Consider the following 23,294-nt stretch of genomic DNA (forward strand, 5'->3'; position numbering starts at 1 on the left):
TCTGAATCGTCCGCTCGCTCTGACCGTCGGTCTGGGGATGGTATGCGGTACTAAAATGCAGTTTAGTACCCAACTCCTCATGAAATTTCTTCCAGAACCTGGAAGTGAAACGTACATCGCGGTCCGAAACAATCGAAATCGGTACCCCATGCCGAGACACTATCTCTCTCACGTATAACTCTGCCAACTTCTCTGCTGATGAACTTTCGCTAATGGCAAGGAAGTGTGCACTCTTTGTTAGCCTATCCATAATTACCCAAATCGCATCGACTCCCCTGGCAGTTCTCGGCAATTTAGTGATGAAATCCATCGTGATCTACTCCCACTTCCACTCAGGAATCTCCAAGGGTTGCAACTTACCGTGCGGTCTCTGATGCTCGGCCTTAACCCTACGGCAGGTCAAGCACCTCTCAACGAACCAGGCGACGTCTCTCTTCATGCAAGGCCACCAGTACTCCTTTCTCAAATCCAAATACATTTTCGTCGCACCGGGATGGATTGAGAATTTCGATCTGTGTGCCTCCTCCATCAAAGTAACACGCGTACCGCCCACGAATGGTACCCAGATCCGACCCTGAAACGTCATAAGTCTCCGTCCATCCATAACGAACTCTGAAATCAACCCGACGACCCGCTCCTGTTTCTGCATCCCAGATTTCACAACCTCGGCCTGTGCCCCACGAATAGCATCTAATATCGGAGTCATCACCGTCAATCTCAAACATACATCCCGCAATGGTGTGCTCTCCGTCCTACGACTCAATGCATCGGCTACTACATTAGCCTTGCCTGGGTGGTATAGGATCTCACAGTCATAATCCTTAACCACGTCTAACCATCTCCTCTGACGCATGTTTAGGTTTGGTTGATCCATCAAATACTTCAAACTCTTATGGTCCGTGTATATGGTACAACGAACCCCGTACAGGTAGTGACGCCAAATTTTGAGGGCGAACACTACTGCCCCCAACTCTAAGTCATGCGTGGGATACCTCGCCTCGTGAGGCTTCAGCTGCCTCGATGCATAAGCTATCACATGGCCCCTCTGCATCAACACTGCACCCAGTCCCGAAATCGATGCGTCGCAATATACGACAAAGTCATCCATCCCTTCCGGAAGAGCTAATACTGGGGCTTCGCACAATCTCTGACGAAGTGTCTCGAAGGAAGTCTGCTGCTCGGGTCCCCATGAAAATGTAACACCCTTCCGGGTCAATCTGGTGAGCGACACCGCGATCTTGGAGAAGTCCCTAATGAACCTCCGATAGTACCCTGCCAACCCAAGGAAACTCCTGATCTTCGAAGGTGACTTCGGTGCCTCCCAACTCATCACCGCTTCCACCTTGGCCGGATCGACCAATATCCCTGCTTGATTTACAACGTGCCCCAGAAATTGAACCTCTCGTAACCAGAAGTCACATTTGGAGAATTTTGCATATAGCTTCTCCGACCTCAGTATCTCGAGGACCTCCCTCAAATGTCCCTCATGCTGCTCCCTAGACCGCGAATACACCAGAATGTCGTCGATGAATACAATCACAGACCGATCCAGCATCGGCCTGCATACCCTGTTCATGAGATCCATGAACACTGCTGGGGCATTGGTGAGCCCAAAAGGCATCACCACGAACTCGTAATGCCCATACCGCGTCCTAAAGGCTGTCTTCTGGACGTCCTCATCCCGCACTCTTACCTGGTGGTACCCTGATCTCAAATCAATCTTGGAAAACCAAGATGCCCCTTGCAACTGGTCGAATAGATCATCGATCCTCGGTAATGGATAGCGGTTCTTAACTGTCACCTTGTTCAGCTCCCGGTAATCGATACACATCCGGTGTGAACCATCCTTCTTCTTGACGAACAGAATCGGTGCTCCCCACGGCGAGCTACTTTGCCGAATAAATCCCTTCCCCAACAACTCTTGAATTTGCGAGGATAATTCTTGCATCTCTGGGGGTGCAAGACGATAGGGCACCTTCGCAATAGGCGCAGCCCCTGGAACTAGATCGATACCAAACTCTACTTGCCTCGCAGGAGGTACTCCCGGCAAATCCTCGGGAAAAACATCTGGGAACTCGCGCACCACTGGAACCTCCTTCAGTGTCTTCGGTCTCTCGGAACTCTCCCGCGTATCCATCACATACGCCACAAAACCATTACATCCCCGCTGCAGGCATTGCCTCGCCCTAGCGGCCGAACAAAAAGCTGATCCCGAACGGGTACCCTCGCCGTATACCGTAAGAACTCCCCCACTAGGGTCTCGTATAGTCACCAGCTGACGCTCGCAGTCGATGACCGCGCTGAATCGGCTCAACCAGTCCATGCCTACGATGACACAGACATCCCCCATCGCAATAGGAATTAGATCAATCGGGAACGCGACCCCGAAGATCTCTAGCACACATCCCCGAAGAACCTCCGTAGCACAAACCACCCTCTCAGCCGCAATAGAAACGCTCAAAGGCCGACTTAACGGCTCACGACTAATGTCGATGTGCTGACTAAAAGCTAACGATACAAACGATCTACTCGCACCCGAATCAAATAACACTAGAGCAGGCATAGAGTTCACAAGGAAAGTACCTACACATACATTAACATAAGCATAGCATTTCGACCTTTAAGTAAATACGTGAATGATAACATACCTGCCACAACATCGGGTGCAGCGCGGACTTCCTCTGCAGTCAGCTGAAAGGCTCTCCCGCGAGCCCTCGGGGCCTCGACCTTCGCCGGTCGGGTCTCAGTAGTCCGGGTAGTAGGTGTAGCTCCCTGACGAAGTTGCGGACACTCGGCCTTCCGATGGCCTGTCTGGTTGCAGTGAAAGCAAACCATAAACCCCTTAGGGCAATCCCTGGCAATATGTCCCTCCTTGCCACACTTGTAGCAACCACCAGCTCGACACACCCCCTCGTGACTCTTGCCGCACTTCGCGCAAGTGCGACCCTTCGGACCTCCCATCCTCGAATCAGCGAACTTAGTCCGCTTGGCTGCCGGCTGAGACTGAGCCGGCCATCGATCCACCTGCCGAGACTCAGCCTCCTCCCTCGCTTGAGTCTCCAACTCGATCTCGCGCTTCCTGGCGTTCGCCTGAAGCTCAGTGAAAGTACGATAGGTGGAGTTTGACACAAACTCCCGGATCTCCCTCTTCAAAACACCCAAATACCGACTCATCCGCGACTGTTCCGTAGATACCAGCTCGGGGCAGAACATTGCCCTCTCATGAAACTTCCGTGTGACCACTGCCACGGAATCAGTACCCTGCTTAAGGGTCAAGAACTCCTGAATCAATCGCTCCCTCTCCACCGGGGGAACGTACTCGTCCCTGAACATCTCCGTAAACCTCTCCCATGTCACCGCCGAAATCTCTGCCTGAGTGAAGTTCGCCGTCACGAACTTCCACAAATCCTTCGCTCCCAGACGGAGCTGGTTCAAGGTGAACCGTACCCTCAAGTGCTCCGGGCATGAGCAAGTATAGAAGCACCCCTCGATGTCGGCGATCCACCTCATAGCTGCAATCGGATCCTGCGTCCCATCAAATTCAGGGGGTTTCGTGTTGCTGAATTCCCTGAATAGTAATGAATCACCCCCTTGCGGCCTAGCAGCAGCCACAGCTGCGGTAGCGGCAGCAACTGCAGCTTCAGTAAGTGCGGCGTACCGCTCCTCAAACTCCTCCATCAGCGTGGTCTTAATAGACCCAAACATCTCCGGGATCTCAGCCCGGACCGCCGCAGCTACCTCTTCCTGAATAATCTGACGAATCTCCTCGTCACTCGCCCCGCTCGAACCCGCCCCATTGCGTGTGATGACCATGATGTCTCTGAAATACAACATAAAATCATCAGAGACTCTACCAAGTACAATGGTACTCGATACGCGCCCTACTCAGTCTCCGATTTCCAGGGATTCTTACTTGGGCCTTCCACTGATCCGGTGTCTTCGGTAGTACGGGCCCAATACTACCGACCACACCGTATCAGTATTCGTCCCAAGTCTTCCTCCCCAAATCCCGAATAATGAGTACTCTACCTCTAGTATGCACTATCTACTTGTATGCTGCCAAACATCCCATATAAGCGATCTCCCTAGACAAGGCATCACAAAACAGGCCATTCTAGTCCTATCATGTATACCTAGTCTTCTAGCATGCATAACAATTCATAATTCAGTGCATAATATAACATTGTAAGGTATTCTGGGGATCTTTACCGTTTGGGCGCTGGCTGCTCGTACACACTGCTCCATCTTTGTTTTACCGCATTACCATTTATAAAATGTTGTGTCCTTATTATTTAAAAAGGTTTTTCCTCAAATCCCCGGTCTGAGTTCAGTTGCACCCAAAAGTACACCCGAATCCCTCAAACCAAGGCTCTGATACCAATTGTAATGACTCAAATTTTCAAATAAATTTTTCATTTAAAATAAAACATCATTATTCGACAAAAGAGTTTATTCTAGGTTTATTGCAAACTTATAAATATTAAATCCTCAATATCTTCATCGATGGCAGTGTGTACGTGTCACGCCGGCGCCTTCCCACGGTCATCGCTAGAACCTGAAAAACATAAACACAACTAGTAAGCATAAATGCTTAGTGAGTTCCCCAGTATACAACTTACCCACATACGCCTTCCGGCCCGGACCTTTCGGTCCACATAACATTGCCTTCCGGCCCGTAACATAATCGCCTTCCGGCCCATAACATATCGCCTTCCGGCCCGTATTACATTGCCTTCCGGCCCATAGTATTTTGCCTTCCGGCCCATAACAGTATAAACATAACACATATAGCATATCACACATAGCACATAAGTCATACATCATACCATTCCTTCTATCACATAAGTCACGCCTTCCGGCCCGTATAAGCATACATCACATATAAGCATACACCACATACCAAGCATCTACCTCCCTAGACATAGCATAAATATAACACATACAACCTTCCGGTCACACCGTCAAACCCTTACGGGTGAAGTATAGTGAGAAGACTCACCTCGTAGTATGCAAGCTATAAACCCTTCGAGCTACTCGCACTCGATCCGCTAATCTGCAGGTTCCCTATAATACCACATACCTTTATTAATGATCTTATCGAACAAGACAACTGCCCCTACTAAGTTACATACAGGTCAACGGTCAACTCGACCGGACTCGTCGAGTGCAAAGGGCAACTCGGCGAGTCTAGACACCCCGACTCCACTCGCCGAGTCTAAAGAACGACTCGACGAGTTCCAGTAGATCTTCAAGCTACTCGCCGAGTCTGAAGAACAACTCGGCGAGTCCTAGTGAATCTTCAAGCTACTCGCCGAGTCTAAAGAACAACTCGGCGAGTCCTAGCCATGCAGTCAATTCGCTGCCTCCTGTATCTTGCATGATTCTGTAGTATATAGATATGGGACTTCCTGGACTTTCACATATACTATTACAGAGGTTTAAACACTTGTAACAACACTATAATCTATCAATTCCTTAAATGGGTTTCCTAAACCCTAATTCGCATACAACGTAAAAGCTACAAATATGATCCGAATATTACCTGGAAACGTGTTCCTTGTGTCCCCAACCTTCAGAACTCGACCCCTTGAACCTCCTTTGATCACCACCTTGCCTTTCCTTGTCTACAACCTCTTCAAGCTTCCACTAGCCCTCACCCTTTGCTCCAGATGCCCACAGACTCCTAAGGTATCTTCAATCGGCCAAAAGATGCGACATGACGGCCCTAAAGGCATTATATACGATTCAGAATCAAAACGGCTAGGGTTTCAGCCGCACAGCGTCGACTCGCCGAGTCCCTATTGGATTCGTCGAGTCCAGTCGCGTATCTGCGACCAATACCATTGTCCTACTCGGCGAGTCATGCACCAACTCGCCGAGTCCCCTCCTAAATGTGCCCCAAAAATAATTTAAAGAAATACCTGAAATTTCGGGCTGTTACACTTAGTCCCAATGCATTTATAGTTTGTATATCTTATGTGGTTTGATATACTGAGTTCACTATAAACAAGGCTCTGATACCAATCTGTCACACCCCCAAACCAAGGATGGCGGAAACGTCCGGGGGTGGAGGACTTCATGTAGAGTATCACAACGATGAGTATAATAGTGCTCAAAGTAAATACAACCAACACAAATATAATTGAAAACGTTACATCAAAGCACATGTTTACATGATTCACATCAGTTACATTATAATACAACATGAACTGTTTGACGATTTATCGTCCCATCCTCAAAACGTTGTCGATTTCCTGTTTTCACTGAATTCCTGAGAATACAAGTAGTTTTGAAAAGTGTCAACACAAAGGTTGGTGAGTTCATAAGAGATTTCGTTGGAAAAGTAAATCGTCTTCCTTATAAAAGCGTTAGAATATGTATTCCGAAAATCCGATATTTTCTTTAAAATCTGCTTAATGTAGTCTTGTGACCGAAGACCAAAATGTATAAGTAGCCTTTCTTATTAGTAGAAAATGTTATGCACTTAAATGGACATGGACGCGTTTGAATTAAATGAAATTTATGTATGTTCTCATGTTCGTTAATACTTTATATATATGTAGTCCTAAATTAGAGGACCGAGAAATAACAAGTATTGACCATACTTAAAAGTATAAATGTGGTTTCAAATGATGTGTAGTCCTAACTACCAAAACCAAAGGTGTACAGTAATATCTGTACTCATAGAGATAAAAAGGTGATTTTAAATCGACATAAAACTCATTTAGGTTTTAAAAATAAAATCCCGTAAACTTATGGATTGTTATATCCCTATGTGAGTCGCTATAATCATACTATGACTATGTGAACCTGCCACGACGTTCTCAGTGTCGCGAAAAATAAAATGACATTTGTCACCCGTAGACCTGCAGGTCCAACTGTAGCTAGCAGCAAGGTGTGAGGTGTCAATCCCAATATAGATCTATATACAAGTATCACGTTCTCCCTCAAGGAGATTCTGATTATAACTACCAGGAATTATATGCCGTACTCGGACGTACAGGGAGAGAGAGAGAGAGTCTCACAATATAGGTTAACAAGTTTACGTGAAATGTGTGTGAATATAAATCTTTCTTGTATGAATGTACCCTTTTTGTACGAGTGCGTTGAGTGATGTATCATAAACTATACCTATTATAGTTTATCTAAAATGTATGTAATATGTATGAACTCTTTTATGGAAATGTATTAGTGTTATGAATTTATCAAACTATACTTTTTATAGTTAAATAATACGTGTTCTAAAATGAATGGATAATATTTAATATGAATGACTTAGTTTCAGTTCATAATGATAAACTAACAAGGAAACACATTCAAATATTAGAACTTATGAATTATACACTTTGCTCAACATAATACAAAGTGTTATGATATTTACATGTTGTTGGCTAACTTTAGCCATTTTGCCCTGTTTTTGGAAAAATCATAGAAAAATCATACGAAGTGGAAAACTAGATCCGTAAATTCTGAGAGTTCACATAATGTGTCTAGTTTACTCATAATTTTTATCACGATTTTTAATGACCTCCAACTTGGGTGAAAGAGTCCAAAATCACAGACTGGTCCGGATTGTTGTTTGAAATGACAGGCAGTTTTGTAAAAATCACCATAAATTGTAGAAAAATTGTATGGAGATGTTCAAGTAGCCATTTTAAAGCTAAAACTTGAACTATTTGCACCTTGTACAGTTTTGAAAACAAAAATGTTTAATATGCCCAAAACAGTCCGTGAATGGAGTTGAACTTTTCTGATGAAGGCTGTTAGAAAATTTTAGTTATGTTCTTAGTGTTTTAACTTGTATTCCCCCCCTTAAAACTTGAGAAAACATGAAAATGTAGGGGTATGAACTCACCTTAAGTGATTTCAGTAGGTAAGTGTTGAAGAAGATAAGTGTTCAACCCAAGAACACTTGAAGAATCACTTGAAGATTCGAAGATCTATCACAATTATGAGAGAGTTTGTGTAAGATATCCATGATTTGAGTGGAAATAATTGAGATAATCATAAAGAGAATGGATTATGCTTACCAAATGTGGAGGAAAAACTCAAGATCAGCCCTTGAATCTCGAATTTCTAGAGAGAGAAAGTGAGAGAGGAAAGAGTTTGATCTTCTTGTGAAATGAGAGCAAATGAGAGAAGTGAGGAGAGAGGATGAATATTCAGCCCTCAAAAAACGTGGGAAAGAGGGATAATTGAGTGGAGAAGACATTGATGTAACCTAGGTAAGGTGGGGAGGTGTGGTTAGTCAAAGAGTGGGTGTGGGGTGGTTGCTTGTGACATTGGATAAGGCAAAGTCAACACTCCACCTTTAATAATTCACCCATTTGATTTTTATTATTTAAATAATGATTTTCATCAAAATATGTTTAAATTATGAATATTTAGAGTTTATTATGTTAAAATATAATTTCTGGAGAAAATCCCGCTTTAAAATCATGAAAAACGGGCTTAAAATGTTAAAAATATCAAAAATGGGCTAAAAGTGGCAAATATGCGAAATCTGGCCGAGGCTCGGCCTTCTTATGCTGAACCGAGAGAGAGGGAGGCAGCAACCGAGAGAAGAAGAAGAGAGAAGGAGAGGAACCGAGAGTGGAGAAGAGAGAGGGCAGGAACCGAGAGGTGGGAAGGGACAGAGAGGCGCGCGAGACAGAGAGTGAGAAGAGAACAGTGAGTGAGAAGCGGAGCAGAGAGCCGAGAGGGGAGAATAGAGATCAGAGACCGAGCGAGCGAGATAGAGATCAGAGAGCGACAGAGAGTGAGGCTCGGTTCGGCGATAAAAGGCGCGAATGTCAGAACCGAACGAACTGTAGTGAACAGTAGTGAACAGTACCTTCGGTGCGGGTGAACAGTACCTTCGGTTCGGTTCCTACTGGGCTCGGGTTCGGTTCCTCCTGCTCTTGGGTTCGGTTCCTCCTGGGCTCGGGTTCGGTCCTCTTACTTTCGGTCCCTAAGAGGACCTTCGGGTCCTAAGGAACTTCGCCTCCTATAAGAGGGTTTCGGTTCCTAAGGTCCATTTTTCTCGTTTTCGCCCCGTTTTAAGCCGTTTTTGACCCGGTTAAGGTCCGGAATGACCCGAATGATTCTAAAAAGTTACGAAAAATATTTGAGGGAGATTTGGGAGAGATTTCTCATACTTGGAGAGATTTGGGAGAGATGTGACATTCTTGGAGAGATTTTTCATACAAAGAGATATTTGAGAGAGATTTCACATACTTGGAGAGATTTGGGAGAGATTTGACATTCTTGGAGAGATTTTTCATACAAAGAGATATTTGAGAGAGATTTCACATACTTGGAGAGATTTGGGAGAGATTTCAAATAGAGAGAGATAGAGTGTAAACAATTGAGAGAGTTTTCGAGTGTGGCATTTGTGAGTGTCTAGCTTCACAAGGCAAGGTTTGTAAACCCTATTAAGCCTTGTTTTAGGATCTTACACACTCCCGATGAGTATGCAACATTGGTTTAACGGTTTGGCTTGCCACGTAGCACAGTTTTTAGGTTAAGGAGATATAGGTGTTCGCACTTTTTGCTTTATGATTTCTCATTAGAATAGAGAGTTATGTAGAAGTTTCATAGTGTAAATTCTAGTACTCACGGGGAAATTGAGTCAAACGGTTTGACTTGCTGACTTTAGTTGACTTTGACTTGACCGAAATTTGATGGTTGTCACAGTTAAGGCGGCGTTTTGGCAAAGCTTGGCGGCAGGTGCAAGCCTTGGAGTTGTGGTGCGCCATGGCGGAGCCATGGAGAGCTTTTTAGAACCTTGATCATAACTACTAAGTAGCAGATCAAGAATCTGATCATCGAACCATGCGATTGAAATCCATCTTCGCGATCAGATTCAACATACTCTTCCTTTAAGTTTCCTTCCCTTTGCTTCATCCTGCCAAACATCAAAATGTAATCAAGACACATCATCTATTACGAATCAACAATTAGGAACTTAACAGAGTTAGATAGTGGGATTACCTAAAGCACAGTCAAACTTTTTGATTCTTCCTTCTCTCGGATCCTTCAGGTAGTTAGGTCAGCTTCGCTTCCAATGTCCCTTCTCTCGATAATAAAGACATACAGACTTAGCTTTTCTCTTTACCTTTTGGTCAACCGGGTTGACCAAGGCCGATCCCTTTCCATTGGGAAGAGAAAGCTTTTATGGACTTCCAATGTTACCATCATCAATATCCATGGAAGTTTGAGAAATAGACCTTCCACCAATATTTGCTTGACCATCGCGCCAAATTATTGCTGATTCAGCAATAACAAGCAAATAAGAAAGATCTATTAGGGTCTTGTCATCATCATTCACATAGTAGTCTTTAATAAACTCACTATATAACACAGGAAGTGATTGAAGAACCAAGTCAATAACCAACTTCCTTAGGACAATGACACCTAACATTCTCAACATGTTAATGTGTGACTTCATTCCTAAGAGGTGAGTGCACACAGGTCTTCCATCTTTATGTTTCATTTCAAGAAGGGCTTTAGTGATTTTGAATTTTTCAAGTCTTCGAGCTTGTGGGTCAGGAAGAATAAATGGAGGAGGTGAAGGAAGAGAAGTATGATTTCCATGAACCAAACATGGGATATCATCTTCATTAGGAAAGCTTGTTGCAAGAGATTTAAGAAGATCATAGTTGTCTGAACCAAACATCTACAATGGGAAAAATTCAAGTTAGTTGATTTAAGTCCTTAATAGAACACCCAATATGAAATATTAAGGCTAGGACCCAGCACCATATTTTATAACTTGGAAGAGGGATGCCGTAATCCAAGCTATAAAATATTTGAAGGTAAGCGAATGATGATTCACCAATTTCCACCAAGAAAAACGAAATAGAAATTAGGTTTTAATTGGTTTGAAAGTCTTAGATCTTTTGAGATTCATTGAAATTTTCAATGGCATGTTTCAATCTCGATTGTGCCCTCTCAAGTATGTGAATGGGATACCAAGGATCACAAACAAGGTGTGAATAACCATGAAAATATACTTGGTACCCTTAATATTTATCAGTTAATTGATGTGCCGGTTAACCACACGCACTCCACCGATCATATGATAAACATTAAGTTACCCTTTTCCTACCTTGTTAAATCCAGGATAATCTGCCGGTTAACCACACGCGCTCCACTACCGACTTAAGCAAAGTGCAAAGTGTAATTTCATGGGTTAGCACCAAATTCACATTTTCCTAAAGTAACTAAGATTGGGAATTTATAAAAGGTTTAGTTACTTTATATTTATCATTATACTTATAATGAAGGGAGAATTATAGTCCTTGTCCTACCCGTTCGACTAACGACCCTCCACCAGTCAAGGAAGCGGTGGGTGAGAGTAGACACCCATTAAACTGCCATTTTATAGGCAGCAACCTTATACCCCCTTATAGACAGGCTTCGTGAATGAGGCATACTAACGGTAAGACTGACTTGATCCTGTATATATATATATATATATATATATATATATATATATATATATATATATATATATATATATATATATATTAACTTATAATACTATAAAGTATAAGGGTTGAATTTTAACATTTAAAACTCTAGGGTTTGGAATTAAAGTGTGTGTGAGACTTTACAAATTCCAAAACTTTAGGGCAAGTTTTGAAGAATTCAAAAAACTTTTGGATTTTTATGAGTTTAATTAAGGTTTTAAAAACTTTTAATGAAGAGACTCTTGAACATCCATAACTTGAGGACAAATTATGGAGTCCATAAAACTATTTATAAGAAAAGACTTCAATTATGTAACCTATGACTTTTAATGGATCTTTAAAAGAAATGACTTTTGGTAATCCATAACTTGAGGACAAATTATGGACTCCATTAAAATATTTAGATCAAGATTTAACTAGCAAACAATTTTGTAAATAATTCCTATGATCTACCAAAATTCATAAGTGTACGAACAATCATATCAACAATTTCAAGAATTACATAGACACATATAAAACATGAAAATTTGATAATAACCTTGAAATTGGTTTACCATAATCATTACAACATCAAAAACAGGTTTTATAAGTCCAAAACAGTTTAAGGTAATGACTCTAGACCAATTCCAACTATAAAACTCGAAGATATGTTGTCAAGGGGTCCAACTCATTGAGTACCTGAACCAACTCGACGAGTTGGATGAATTTAGGTATGGACTCGTCGACTCCCTTAATGGACTCAGCGAGTCAGCTGACCAAACAACATATAAACTTCGATTTTCAGCAATTTGCATAAAGTATAAATGAAAACAAGCCTAGGTTCTGATACCACTAATGATTTTTGAGCATTCTAACACTCCTATGATGTACATGCAACCCTTTAAACCTTGGATCTATGTTTTCTCTATTATACATGCAAATATTCTATATTCCAAGGTTTCATCCTAACTAGCATAATATGAAGTATATATACAATACAAGAATCTAGTAGAATGACATACCTTTTGATGGAGCTTGAAGTCTTGAACCTTTAAGAGCTTAGTGCCCCAAGTATTGCACCTCAAATGGAATCACACAACACCAAAAACACTTGGAATAACTAGAGAATAAGGATACTTCAGTTCCCTCTTATGAAATCGGCTTTGCCCTATTTTCTGTGCACTAGTGACAATTTCATGAACCAATTACCTCTTTATATAGTGTGGAGGATTAGGGTTACATTCATGTAAACCCTAATACCCATGACCTTTCATTTCCATAGGATCCATGGGTTAAAACTCCATGGACTATCCATGCAAGCTTAGCCCAACCTAAATAAACTTGGCCCTTCCTATATATAAGAGCCCATATTTAATTAGTTTCTTTTTTATCACTAAATTAATTCTTGATCAATACTAATTAAATAATATGATTTCATATTAATATGTTAGAACTTATAATCTATTAATATAAATCGTAACTATCCTTTTTTCTCATTTAGTCTATCCAATTGTTCTGATACCATGCAACGCAAATGGACCATGCTACTCACAGGTCGAATACATACCAATAATAGTTATGGGCTTAGACATCTAATCCAACAAAAACATCCTCGTAATCTTTGTCACTGTTTTTGTCTTCTGCTTGAGAGAAAGAAACTCCTGGGCCAACCATTCCCTCTCCATATGGGGAACATACTCATCTCTGAACAACTGGGTAAACCTCTCCCAAGTCACTGCAACATGATTTGCAGGAGTAAAATCAGTCGTCACGAACTTCCACCAGTCCTTCGCTCCCAAGCAAAGTTGGTTCAGTGCAAACCGAACTCTCAAGTGCTCTGGGCATGAGCATGTATAGAAACACCCCTTAATGTCGGAGATCCATCTCATGGCAGAAATTAGGTCCTGGGTGTTGGATTAGTGTCTAAGCCCGTAACTATATTTGGTATGTACTTAACCCGGTTGTGCATGGTCCTTTTGGGTTGCCTTCACCAAAGCAACTTGAGAAGGTTATTTAGGAGAGAGAGAAGATATTATGATTTATTAATATATTATAAGAATAATATATTAAAGGAGAAATCATATTATTTAATTAATATTGGTCATAAATTAATTAGGAATTAATTTGGTGACTAAAAGAGATTAATTGAATAAAGGGGCTTAAACTGTCAAATGTGTGATAGGTGAGTTTTGGGCTGGGAAACCTAATGGACTTAGGGGGAATGAAATTATGATAGGGATCCATCATATTTTCGTCCATAGGCCCTATTCCATAAGGTTCCATGGGCTGCTTGGTAACTAAGCTGGCCATTAGGGTTTAGACTGAAACCATACCAGCCTACAATATAAATAAAGGCCCTTGCTTGCAATTTTCAGCACTTTGACTCCAAGAGAAACCCTAGAGCCAACTTTAGCATCCTCCTTCCTCTCTCATAATTACCTTCTTACTTTTGTGGTGTTTGTAAACCATTAGAGGAGTTACACTTGTGACTCTAAGCTCAAGATCTAGAAGAATGAAACGTTTTTAAGCCAATTGAAAGAGGTAATCACTTAGATTTGTTCTTATAGTGTTAATTTCGAATTATGCATGCTAGATCTAGGGTTACAAGTCTTGGATGTATTTCATGTACAATAGAGAAGCCTAGATCCAAGCTTTAGGGTTTTGCATGAGCACATAGGATGTTCTTTTGCATTAAAACCATCACTGGGTCCCATCAAACGCTGGTGGCTTCGTGTTGCTGAACTCTCAGAACAACAACGAGTCACCCCCTGTGGCCTCGTAGCAGCTACAGTTGTGGTGGCTACAGCAGCAAAAACATCTGTAACAACAACATATCGCTCATCAAATATCTCAATCAACTTGGTTTTAATAGACCCGAACATCTCTGGTATGGCCTCTCTAATAGCTACGACCACATCCTCTGCAATGATCCTGCGGATCTCCTCGTCACTGGTACCACTACCCCTGGGGTTATTACGGCTAATCACCATAGTGTCTCTGAAACACAAACACGAAAATCATCAGGGACTAGCTCAAACACACACAGTCAATTACACACCCCTACATACTCCTTAGCATCCTAAGTTTCTTACTTGGGTCACATACAGACCCGGTGCTTTCATTCGTACGAGCCCAATGCTACATTCCATACAAAGTTGTAGATGCCCCAAGTTCTCCTCCTAGGATCCTAATTCATAAGTACTCTATCCCTCACGGATATAAAACTACTCTCTCAGTAGACTCCTCAAATGCTCATTTAGGTATCTCCCCTAGATTACTCCTCGACTCAAAACTCTCTCTAAAGGATTCCTGCTAGGTACTCCTACTCAGCACATACACATAACAAATACCCGATAATATCAATCAATATCATCCCCTAGGCTAAGGCATCATGAATCAGGTAACTCTAGCTCTAAATTCTTGAAATACCTAACCTATCCTCTAGCATGCAGCTCTAATATCTCATAAGTATCTCATAATATAAACGAGTAATGGTGTTTTGTGGAATCACCGTTCGGGCTCTGGCTGATTGTACACACTGCTTCATCTGGTTTTCTCTTAAAAGCTCTTACTTGTTTTAGAAAAATCATTTTTCTTTAAAAAAAAATTCTCAAATCCTCTGTTTGAGTCCAGACATACCCGAGGGTACATTTGAATCCCTCAAACCAAGGCTCTGACACCAACTTGTAACACTCTGAAATTTTAAAATAAAATTTTCATTTTAAAAACCACATAAAACACAATCTCACATTTCTCAAAACACAGAATGTATAAGTTGTTCAAAACACAAGACAACAAATGGTTTGATAATATCCCAGAATCCTTAAAAACATAATCTCTAGCTGGTGTGTACAATTAAGCAGGCGCCTTCCCGCGATCTTAAGAGGTACATGAAACACATTTCACACAACGTTGTAAGCACGAAGCTTAGTGAGTTCCCCAAAATACCACATACATAAATAATAAGCCTCTCATGGCTATAGCTCAACATGGATCCTCCAGTCATGCGTCTTAGTGAAGACCCTCCGGTCTCACGACTAGGTATGGACCCTCCGGTCATGTGTCTGTGAAGACCCTCTGGTCTCATAGCTCAATTTGGACCCTCCAGTCCTATATCTCGGTGAAGACCCTCCGGTGTCACAACTCGGTTTGGACCCTCCGATCCTAACTCAGTAAGGCACTAAATAATATACAACATAAATCACAAAGACAAATGCATAATATCATATAACTCAATATAAGCAAATAGATCCCTCTGGTCGATAACTCAGATAAGACCCTCCGGTCGCACAGTATTACCACTCAGTATAGTGAGAAGACTCACCTCCTACGTAAGCAAGTAGGTCTCGTACTCAGCGATCGGTCTAAACTCCACCTACATATCATAATCATCTCTAATTAACACTTTATAACAATAACTCTAAAGATGTTAGGCTAACCCCTTTTCTAACTCTCAGAAACGGTGAAAGGCCATTTTACCCCTCCATGATCTCTATAATCCATTTCTTGACCAACCCTAAAAGTCAATGGAAGTCAACACTCGAGTCAATAGGCCATGTTAACCCAACTCGTCGAGTTCCTTCGTCTTCTCTGAAATATTGGGAAAATCCAACTCAACTCGTCGAGTTTCTCACCAAACTCGCTGAGTTATGACGTATCCAGACTATCGGGGAAAACCTTAACCAACTCGTCGAGTTGGCTCATCAACTTGCCGAGTCCCTTCAATATATTCTCTCATTCAGACGTTTTTAAGCAAACCTAAGTTCCTATACTCTAGATCTAGCCTTCTAAGGCTGAAGGGTCATGTAAAGTTGCAAGCTTTACATCCATGCATGGCATCTAGGGCTTAATATTCCAAAACAAAGCTCTACAGAGGGTTTAATGCATGAAAGATGGTGAATAGCTTGATAAAGCTTGAATCTTTAGGCCCAAGGGACCTCATACCATCCAAATATGAAGTCTCAACTTCATGGCATGCTCACACAACTAAAGGACTCAAAGAGAAGATGGAAATTGCCATAAACTACCTAGTGAAGAGATCTAACAAACAAATGATCAAGGTGATAGCTTTTTACCTCCAAATAGCAGCTAGCACTGAAAGAATACTGGATCCAAGGGCTTATTCTCATTCCAAGCCTTTTGCTCCTCTAACTCCTTCCAAGAATGCACTAAAATATACAATCTTAGCCCCTCTCTCTCTCTCTCTCTCTCTCTCTCTTACACACACACACACAGAGATGGTAATAGCTCGATTAGGGTTTCTATTAGTGTGTTAAGGTGATTAGGGAGGCAGAATGAAAGGCTTAAGGTCCTTTAAATAAGGTATGGGCCCTAAAAATTAGGGTTTCCCCACTCAGATCCTACTCGCCGAATTGGGGTCCTCCAACTCGTCGAGTAGACTCTAAAAGTCACGCGACCATCTCAATCTCTACTTGGCGAGTTTGGGCCTCCAACTCGCCGAGTTTCTCTGAAAAAATGAATATAAATTAATTAAATATTATACCTGGGAGTCGGGATATTACTCACGTTGTGGTGGTTCATTAAACCCTAGCGGCCCAAAACTCTTCGCCATGTCGTGGTGGAGATTAACCACGTCGTGGCCCTTAAAGAAACATCATACGCAATCAAAATAATTTCATACCTGGAACCGAGTGTTATACCTAGCCACTGTGTCATGGTGGAGATAGAATCAGGTTTTGTATTTCTTTTTAAGGGACTTCTTTACCCATTTCTTACATCAATCAAATTCAACTCATTGTCCATACATAATACCGCATATCCATTACTTCAAACATCAAATAAAACATATAAATAGGCATATAATAACATTCTACAAATCATATATTCACGAATGGACAAATTCCCTTAAACATAATATAACAACCTGAAACACCTTAAACCCAAAAATCTAGATTCTTACATTTGTAGTCATATTAACCTTCGTAGATGTTAATCAAATAATGAGTGATAAGAGCCCAATGGAGAGCTCATCTTTTGTAGTCGCACCCAAGGAGCATACCAGCAGCTTACGACAACATCCAACCACCAAACACCTTAAACACGGAGCAAAAAATGAACTGCAACAACACAGTGCCACGCCACTCTGATGGATGTGTCGTGAACTACGAGTTTGTGTGGGATTTCAATAATGGGAAGAGGTTGGCAGTTTTTATGCTAGGGTTTGTTTGAAATTGTTATTCAAATTCAGCTTTGGACCTCTTAATTTACAGGGGAGGATTTTAACCCTTACAGGACAAATATCTAGTTACAAGTTAATTATCTATATATTTGGTAATTATGTGCTTATTAATCTCCTTAATATAGAACCTTCTAGATTACTAGATTTCCTTTAATTAATTAAAAAATCAGCTCCATATGATTTTCTCATGTCATTAGTTGCTTATTTATGTCATTGTGTGTAATCCAAAATACCCTACTATTAATAGTACTATTATCAGTTGTTGTGAGTTGTGACTGTGGGCACCATATTCTAACACCTTGCTAGTTTCAAACTTGAATTTATTTTACTAATTTGAGACCAAATTGTTTTTCCGCGAAACATAAACTTTGAATCTTTTAGGGCATATTTTCACAAATGAGTTTTCTTAAGCATACTTTCAATTAGGCCATAGCGAGAGGTGTTACACATTTTGTATTAGTTTGTACTATGATTTTAGGAATTTGTTTATATTGTTTAGACTAGTATATATGTTATTCTAGGCTTCCTTATTATGTTTGCACAAACCATGTGTAATCAAAATTCATTATGGGATAGATATATACTTAATCAGAATAAGTTTATGATTAAGCTTTGTGATTTGTTTGAGTTATTCTTATTCTTATTTTATTATTACGTGTTTTCAATCCAACATAATATAATACTCTCGAACAAACAAAGAGAGTACATTAACATTACAATAAAATAATGCACTCTATTATTTATAGAGAATACAATAAACGTATATTAAGACAAGACCCTCTACAGGAAGTATAGCATTAGTTTATTGTAATTATAGTTATAGTTCGAAGTTTAAAATATCATAATGTACAAATGCAACATGCGAAGGGTCTTTGGGATTGTTAGCTACTTGGTGACATTAAAAATAGGCTTGATGACTCCATTATTGTATTCTCCTTCGAACAACCAAATCGAAGTAGGATGTTTGTAGAAATAAAAGGTGATAGATTAAGTTAGAGAGAGTTAAATACGAATGAAATGTATATAGAGATTGTGGTTCGATATTGTAAATTTGGTGGTCGGATATGAAATAGGGAACAATTGTGAAGGAGGTAAATGAAGACGATGGGGTTGGGTGATGTGAGCTCTTTTTCAATTTTAATTGTTAAAAGCTACAAATGAATTAAAGAAAAAAAAAACATATTAAAGATTGTAAGATTGTAAGATAGTTTATTTATGGGAAAATGACTTAAAAGCCCAACGAAGATTTCAAACCGTTTAAAAACCCCAATCATGTTTTGTCTGTTCAAAAAAACCCAACAAGCTTAATATTTTATCTAAAAAGCCCAACTAAGTTACACTTTCTCGAAAGTCAAATGAGAGAAACAAATGACGTGACTTATTACCGTATCGGAAAAATGACTTGTTAGACCAACGAAGTTTCCAAAACGTTTAAAAAACTCCAATCATGTTTTGACTGTTCAAAAAAAAAACCCAACGAACTTAAACAAAACAAAATTGAAATTTTCTGAATGATTTGAAACTTTGTTGGACTTTTTAAACAAAAGGTTAAGTTCGTTGAGTTTTCTGGAATAGGCAAAATATGATTGAGGTTTTTTGAATGGTTTGGAAACTTCATTGGGCTTTTAAGTCATTTTCCCGTTTATTTATATGGGTAGGGACTAAAACCGTAAAATTTAAAAACTACATAGATTATGGATATGATCTACCTATCATTTGAAAAGGTGGACCTAAACTTCAAATTTAACCAAATCGCAGGGATCAATTCTGTAATTTAATCATATTTTAATAGTATATTAGACAAAAAATATAAAAACAAATTGTCAATGGACGAAATTTGTAGTTTACTCTCTCATCTCTACTCTCGTCGTTTTTTGCTCATCGTATTGAAACGGAGCTTTGGAGTACACAGAAATTTATAGAGGCGTGTTCCTGTTGATCGTGGCACCAATCATTTTATTCAAAATCGATTGAAGTATAAACCCTAAACTGTTCACGAGGTAATTTCTTCTAATCAAAACCCTAATATGCTCGTCTTTCCTTTGATTTGTTACTTTCTGGTAATATTTGAATGAATCAGCGAAATATTATCGAGTTTTGGAATCATTTTGTTCTTTTGTTTGTTTCTTATTCATGTTTTCGTGCATATTCAGTAGCTTGCTGGATTAACCCTGATTTGTTCATTCTTTAACTTTCTGGTAATAATCGAATGAATCATAAACATTTAAAAATAATCAAACTTTCGAATCTGTTTTTTATTCGTGCTTTTATTTCAAATTCAGGAGCTGATTGTACTGAGCCCTAATTCTAAAAATTACTCATAGAAGCTGCGATTTAACTTTTTTAGGAGTCTATCGGACTAATTTTGCAATCTTTTGAAGTTCAAAAAAAGAAAAAAATTGGTTTTTTGAAAGCTTTTGAGGAGGATTTGGATGATTACAACAAGATTTATTGATCAAAAATAAAATTATGAAGATGATTTTTGCCCCTTGTGGAATAACAATTAGATAACAAATAGTTGAAGAATAACTGTTTACCTAAATATCGAGATTTGATTATTTTGATCTTAAATATTTAAAAAATCACAATCATAATCTGTTCACCAAAATGCTCAACACAAGTTATTGCAACTTCAAATTGCAATAATAACTTTAAAAACACTTCTAAACACCCCCAATGGGTAACTCAGTGTGACTCTAATTGTAATGAATTTATTTAAACAACATCCAAGTCTGTAAATAGAGTAAATGACCATTTTACCCTTCTGTTTGAAAATTATGTTGCATATAATATGACTGTTTATTTGACATTCTCTATTAAGTCATTTTTCAAATATTTTCTAAAACTCTATTTTGTTTAAATGCTTTTTTTCTTATACTTTTCAGGTTAAATGGCATCTGTTCTACGCCCTCCATCCACAATGTCATCCTTAATTCTTCCAAAATTCCACTCTCCGAACCTTAAATTTCACAAACCCACAATCCAAAAATTCACCTTCCCTCATTTACTCACAAAACACCGCACGATTTCCTGCACAAACACAAACGCGACCCCATGGGACCCACCCCCGGTCACATACGCCCAAAAAGACGAGTTCCTACCGGGCCCCACTAACTTATTCGAAACCGTTGACTCAAGTCAAACCAAAACCACCGAACCCATAAAAACAAACACAAAAAACTCATACATTAGATGGCCGATGTGGATCGTGGGCCCCACGATTCTTCTAGCCACGGGAATAATCCCAACTCTTTGGTTACCAATTTCATCAATCTTTTTAGGCCCAAATATCGCGACCCTTTTAGCCCTAACCGGGCTCGACTGTATCTTCAACCTCGGTGCAACCCTTTTCCTTCTAATGGCCGACGCCTGCTCACGGCCCACGGGTCAAGACGCGGACCCGGGGCTTAGCCGGGCCCCGCTCGGCTACCGGTTTTGGAACATGGTTGCAACCGTATCCGGTTTCGTCGTTCCACTATCCGTTTTCATCTTTTCCCAAAAGGGAATTTTGGAACCGCAAATTCCTTCGATTTCGTTCGCGATTGTGTTGGGGCCGTATCTTTTGCTTCTTGCGGTGCAAATGCTGACGGAGATGCTTACGTGGCATTGGGAATCGCCAGTGTGGCTTGTGACTCCGATAGTGTATGAAGGGTATAGGGTTTTGCAGTTGATGAGAGGGTTGAAGCTTGGAGGTGAGATTGGTGCACCCGGGTGGACGGTTGATATGGTTAGGGTTTTGGTTTGTTGGTGGGTGTTGGTTCTTGGGGTGCAAATCATGCGTGTGGCGTGGTACGCGGGGTTTACAGCGCACCTTCGTAAAGATGAGTCATCGAAGGGTGTCGATGTGGATGCGGAAAGTTCTTCGTGAAATTATCGAAAGTTTTATATTTTTTGCTATATGTTTTTTGACTTTTGTGTATAAAGTTATTAAATTACAACAATAAGTTATAGATTTTAGTAGAATATGCAATTTTTATTAAAGAAAAAGTGTTACATGTAAGGAATAGCAACATATTTTTATTTATTTATGTGATACAATATCGTTTTCGTATTCTATTTGGTACGTTTAACATGTAGGTAATTGTGAGAAATGGCGACTTCGTATTTACTATTTTGTTTTTGAATAAAATCCAACAATAAGCTTTAGATTTGAAAAGTTTTCAGCAACAATATGCAACTATATTAAAAGAAAAAGGGACGAATGTAAGAAATAGCAATGTACTTTTGTTTATTTGTGTATTGTATTTTAGTTTTTCTTATGAAGAAATTATAGTTTGAATATTTTATCCAAATTTAATAGTGAAAATTGTTTTGTATTTGAATGATATTTGTATAATTTGTTTGCTTTTCAAAGTCGCATGTATAAACAAATCAATCATGGTATTTCGCTATGTGTACATGTATATTATAGCATCTTATTTTTAATTCTTTCCGTCGTATCATTGTATTTTCAGATTTTTATTAAGAAATGTATTTTATAAATATCCATTCAATTACATTAGTAAAAATTGTTTTGTATTTACATGATATTGTTATATTTAGGTAAAATTATAAGTAAAATGATTTATAAAAACAAATGAAAGCATCATGTTATGGTAAACAAATGATCAAAGTACATTATTAGGTATGAGTTTCATTTTAGAAGATATTTTATCATCGTCATAGTGTAAATAAATCGATCAAACTACATTATTTAGTAGTATCAGTTTACAGGTTTGTTTATGCAACGTTTCACCATTTGTCTGCTTTGATGCAACAAATTGGTTTTTAAGATGAAACATACAACTATGCTTTACTTGAAGATCAAAATATATGTAACAATATAATCGGGTACCTCATTACGTGACATTTGTAAAATGGTTATTTGTGTAGCAAAGTCACATTTTATGCAATGATATTTTAATTCTCTACTAGGTCATACTATAGTATTTTGTTTTTACTAATCTATATAATTATATATACTATTAATCCTTAAAACCCCGGTGAACAGGAAAGTTTTGGGTTTCTCATTTCCGCCACATTTTTTTTTCCTTTCCTACATTAGCCACAGACGGATTTGTTTTAAAGGTTATATGTTTTTATTAGACCGCCTTCAAAGTCAACTTTATCTTCTCCACCGCCTACCCTGGTCTCCTTTCTCCTTTCTTCAAAGTCAACTTCATCTTCCTTTCTTCTTGGCTCTACTGCTTCACCTCCGCTTACACCAATGGTAGATAATTGCTTTTATGGGTTCCGATTTTGATTGTTCTTTACAAAGATGGAGGCGGTGATGAAATTTGTTTGTGAAAACAATTTGCACCGGCAAACGTGCATCCACGAACCAAAAACGTTGATAAATCAACCACCACCCACTACTCGTCCGTCGTATACGACTGTGCCGTCAATCATCGCTGACTCAACTCACTTTTACCCCTAAAAACATCTTTTTCTCTATACCTTTTTCTGATGTTCTCCAAACTCGAGCCTTTACTGATTTGTGAAATTACTTGATATATTTACTCGATTTGATATTTGAAGAATTATTGGGTGCACCTTCATGTAATCCTGAAAATGATCCAACAACTTATGGAGATTGTTATAATTGTAGTTGACCGTCGACCACCTCACTCACGACTCACGTCCCTCTGGTAAGTTTCGTCTTCATCTACATGTGTTCTGCGACT

General features: G+C 39.7%; 1 protein-coding gene across 1 annotated transcript; it reads left to right on the plus strand.

The window, feature by feature from the left end:
- The first annotated feature begins 19,461 nt into the window (after nt 1–19,461).
- On the plus strand, nt 19,462–21,685 carry LOC145037783 (cytochrome P450 family protein). The gene is made up of 2 exons (XM_078986499.1): nt 19,462–19,631; nt 20,517–21,685. Exon 2 carries the CDS (start codon nt 20,522–20,524, stop codon nt 21,497–21,499), a length of 978 nt encoding a protein of 325 aa, XP_078842625.1. The 5' UTR covers nt 19,462–19,631; nt 20,517–20,521; the 3' UTR covers nt 21,500–21,685.
- The last annotated feature ends 1,609 nt before the right edge of the window (nt 21,686–23,294 follow it).

Source organism: Lactuca saligna, chromosome 3 (genome assembly GCF_052625555.1).
Source record: "Lactuca saligna cultivar CGN05327 chromosome 3, ASM5262555v1, whole genome shotgun sequence".
In the NCBI taxonomy this organism is placed as follows: domain Eukaryota; kingdom Viridiplantae; phylum Streptophyta; class Magnoliopsida; order Asterales; family Asteraceae; genus Lactuca; species Lactuca saligna.